At 37.1% G+C, this 4,118-nt stretch overlaps 1 protein-coding gene across 1 annotated transcript; it reads left to right on the top strand.

The window, feature by feature from the left end:
• Positions 1-1,469: 1,469 nt before the first annotated feature.
• Positions 1,470-3,793, top strand: LOC107087037 (NACHT, LRR and PYD domains-containing protein 14-like). The gene is made up of 3 exons (XM_015378371.1): positions 1,470-1,620; positions 3,076-3,246; positions 3,414-3,793. The coding sequence occupies exons 1-3, from the start codon at positions 1,547-1,549 to the stop codon at positions 3,424-3,426; spliced, it is 258 nt and encodes an 85-aa protein (XP_015233857.1). The 5' UTR covers positions 1,470-1,546; the 3' UTR covers positions 3,427-3,793.
• The last annotated feature ends 325 nt before the right edge of the window (positions 3,794-4,118 follow it).

Here is a 4,118-nt window from a genome sequence, read left to right on the forward strand (position 1 = left end):
CGACCTTTCAGACATTTCACCATGTTTTTCTGAATCCTACATTGTAGCATGGCATAGACAATTCACGTTTGCAGTTTGAAGAACACCTGCTTGCTTCTGATGATTTCCTTTAGCTAACCAATGAGTGTTTGCGTTATATGACTCATCCAATTACACTAGTTTTCACTAGATGTGGATGGAGCCAATGATCTGCATTGGATGGCGCACATGATGTTTATAAACATTAAACCAGGGGTAACCAATTAAAAATCAGTGGGGTCCGAATAAAGAAAATCATCAACCAGTAAAGGTCCGGACACATTTTTATTATAATCTGTTAATTTAAACAGAATTTAACAATGAAATAAAATGAGGTATTTATGCATTCATGTCATACATTGAATTTTAAATTTAAAAAATGAATAGAAATTGCCAAAAATTGCATCCCGTGCTGTCTCAGAGGAGTTGACAGTTGTATGATTGTATTCCTGTATATCCAGCAGTAGTTAAAGGACAAGGATCAGCAAATACAAATTCTGCCTGTAAAACAATGACAGCACAATTCTTCCTTTATGGTCTGAAGCCTCATTAGGAGCTTTTCAACAGGCTTTTGAAAAACTTTGATAATTTGCTGCTGTAATATTATAGATTTTTTAGAATAAAAAGCTAGCAGATCTACATAATCAAAAAATAACAGAAAAACAATTATAGAGCATTCAGTATTGTAAGAAAGCCCACACTGTTTCTGAATAAATAAATTATTGTATGAGTTAAGTTCTGTTCAGTTAGGTCTCTTTCCTTGCAAGTGTGAAATGTCCCATGCTCCTAATTGCACCATAGCTATCTGATGCTCATGAATGCATCAAACTGGTCTGTGAACGCTGTGCTGTGTAGATGCACGTTTGATTTTCCGCTTAAGACAAAGCTTTGCAGTTTCAAAAAACACGTTGGCTATCACTGTTTATTGTTGTGTGTGAATAACACAAATAAATCAGCCTTACCTTGGACAAAATCTTTGGATTAAATGTTCATAACACCCATACTTTTGTAAATGGATCTGCAAATAACCACATTTTTTTTTCCTATGAGGGGAATATTTAAACGTTTTTTATATCATTAATATAACAACAAGTAGCTCCATTGGTCATATTTCAATCCGTTTCCCTCGTTGATAGTTGCAGTTGTACACTGCCACTGGGGATGCATATCTGGGCAGGCATGCACTTTTCGGCATAACACCGGACCGCGGTTCGCTAATCTATGACTTCTGCATTAAACCGAAGCCAAGAGTAACGAGTAACGATTGTTTTAAAAATGTAAGGAATGGTAAGTACAGATACATGTGTGAAAATGTAATGAGTAGAAGTAGGAAGTAGGATGAAAAATAAGTAATGGAGTAAAGTATAGATACCTAAAAAGTGCACTTAAGTATCGTAACAAAGTATTTTAGTACTTTTATTTCTTTTTCAGATTAATTGACTGCAGATTGTCAAGGATCAGCTGGGTTTCTCTGGGTTCAGCTCTGAGATCTAATCCATCCCATCTGACAGAACTGGACCTGGCAGGAATGGACCTGAACACTGGAATAAAGGAGCTTAGTGGGTTTCTCGTGTCTCCCCTCTGCCAACTACAGACATTTAGGTGAGATGTAGTTTATGTGTTTATTTTAATAACATTCCACAGTGCATAACATTGTGAAATTAAATCGGTGAGCTAGTAAAGGGTTAATAAGATTGTTGATTAGAAGAGCAGGTTACTACTCACAGAACAGGGTTCCTGTGGGTCATTCAAAGGTCCTAAAAAGTCATTTATTCATGAATCTAGAAAGAACTTACTTGCCCTTTAAAATGAAATTGGGACAAAAAATAAATTAAAGTTGAATAAATACATATTTCAAAGGTCTCAAAAGTTTTAAATACAAGAGTACCCTTTAATGATTGTGTGTGAGGAAATGCATTTGTTTCATGTGTGTGGCGTGTAAAATCCCTTTTTGTGTGATATCAGGTTGGAACTGTCAAAAGGTCCGTCACTGCTCCTCCGATCAGATCGAAAAATAACCTTTACTTACACTGCAAAAACGATCTGAAATTAGCAAAAATCTCTTAAATTAAGTGTATTTACCATTAATTTGAGTAGGTAAATAAGACAGTTTGCCAAAGGAATGAGTATTTTTAGTCTTAAAATAAGATAATTACGTAAAATTCACTTGAAATAAGACAATGCAATTGTGTTTTCTTATTTTAAATGTAAATTGTCTTGTTCCATTGCCAAAGTGTCTCAATTACCTCCTAAATTCAAGAAAAAATGCACTTATTGCAAGAAAAAATGAGATGAATTTATTACAAGAAAAAATAGATTTCAAATGTTTTTCAGTGTAGTGTCTGTGGTTCCAGTATTGTAAGTAATGCCTCCATGGCCTCCTCAGTCCAATCCTCACCTGCTTCACTGAGGGGTTTGCTCTGATCAGCAGGGAGCTGTATGCAGGAATTAGCATCACATATAAGTGGTCAGAATAGGTGGGGGCTGCTCTGAATGTGTATTTATGTTTGTGTAAACAATATATACTATACACATATTTTTCTCTATGCAGAAAAATCACAGTTTTAGCCCTTAAAAATGGAAAAAGTAGTAATTTCAAACCAAATTTATTTGGAATGTCTCCATTTGAAATAACTGAAACATATGTATAAACACTAGTTGTGGGCATAGATTATTTTTTTAAATCTAGATTATTCTAGGTTACTTCCAAGATTACAGTGAGATTAATCTAGATTAATAAAAAAAATTAAAAGAGCTGGGATGTATCTGTAGCTATTGAGATAAATATGTGTATAAACTATTTAAAATTTTCTTCTGGTTAATTGCACTTTTCAGGATTGTATTTAGTTAGATTAGACTTAGACACAATATTTATTCAAATTTGAGGTGTAAGGGTTGTAATAATGTCTTACATGCATCAAAACAATGGCTCTACAGCATGTAAAAGAATTCCCTGGTAAGTTTTTCTATGATAAGTCTTAGAAAGTGAGAGTTCTGTTGGACTGTTCTAACCTCCATCCTGTTGGATCAGCTCACATCTTTCTATTCTTTATCCAGATTGATTGGCTGCAGTTTTTCAGAGATCAGCTGTGCTTCTCTGGTCTCAGCTCTGAAGTCCAACCCCTCACATCTGGAACATCTGGACCTAAGCTACAACAACCTGAAGGAGTCAGATGTTCAGCAGCTGCAACATCTATTAGAGAGTCCAGACTACAAACTAAAGTATCTGTAAGTAGATGGTTGAAGTGGGTCCAGCTGCTCCACAGCTGCTCTGAACAGGACTGAAGTTCCTGACTCTCTTTATCCTGGATGTGCTGCATCACTGACTGATACATGATGGAAAGAAGCTGGAAACACTCATTGATCTCCTCTTCTCATCTTTCTGCTCCCTGCAGGAAGTGGAGCTGATGATCATTGTAGAGGAGAGAAGCTGATCTGCGTCCTGCTGAGCCACAGAGGTTGAAGCTGCAGCAGTTTGTTTAAAGATACCCTGACTGGATCCTGATAATGAACTCTGGGATTAGAGATTTTCCTCACTTTTATTTCATCCTGTCTGTCACTTAGTGTCTGATATTGCCCGTTTCTTCGTTCACAAGAACGTGAGTACGGACTCATGTTCTCGCCAAGTACGTTCTTGAGAAGAACACAGGAAAGTATGGACTTGGGAAGAACAGGAGCACCCAGCATAGACATGGGTCAACTGGAACAGAGCGTACCCGTGACGTCACCACACGCTTGGCTCGTCTGAAGCTGCATTTCACCTCCTGGTATTAATAGTCTAGATCGGAGGTCTTCAACAGGGGTCCACGACCCCTAGGGGGTCCACTGAGGTACTGCATGGGGGTCTCGAAGGATTTGGTTTATTAGACTTTTTTTTATATATTCCCCCCCTGCAATTTTTTCACTAATTAAAATGTATGAATTCAACACACTGTAGTAAACAGATAAATGGAGGCAGAAGATGTCTTTCAGTCATCAATGCACACATTCAACGACACACAGGAGCTCTTTCAAGCTGGGCATCGTTTAATTCACAACACCTGTCCCATCAACCAGGAATCAGAATCAGAAATACTTTGATAATACCAGGGAGAAATTAC

The sequence above is a fragment of the Cyprinodon variegatus genome, unplaced genomic scaffold, assembly GCF_000732505.1.
Source record: "Cyprinodon variegatus isolate N-32 unplaced genomic scaffold, C_variegatus-1.0 Scaffold171, whole genome shotgun sequence".
Taxonomy (NCBI): domain Eukaryota; kingdom Metazoa; phylum Chordata; class Actinopteri; order Cyprinodontiformes; family Cyprinodontidae; genus Cyprinodon; species Cyprinodon variegatus.

What these genes read in the sequence shown, in the direction of transcription:
- LOC107087037 (XM_015378371.1), top strand. Translation starts at nt 1,547, where the DNA reads ATGGACCTGAACACTGGAATAAAGGAGCTTAGTGGGTTTCTCGTGTCT. An exon ending in TGCCAACTACAGACATTTAG is followed by an intron (nt 1,621 to 3,075) that starts GTGAGATGTAGT and finishes TTCTTTATCCAG; the next exon opens with ATTGATTGGCTGCAGTTTTT.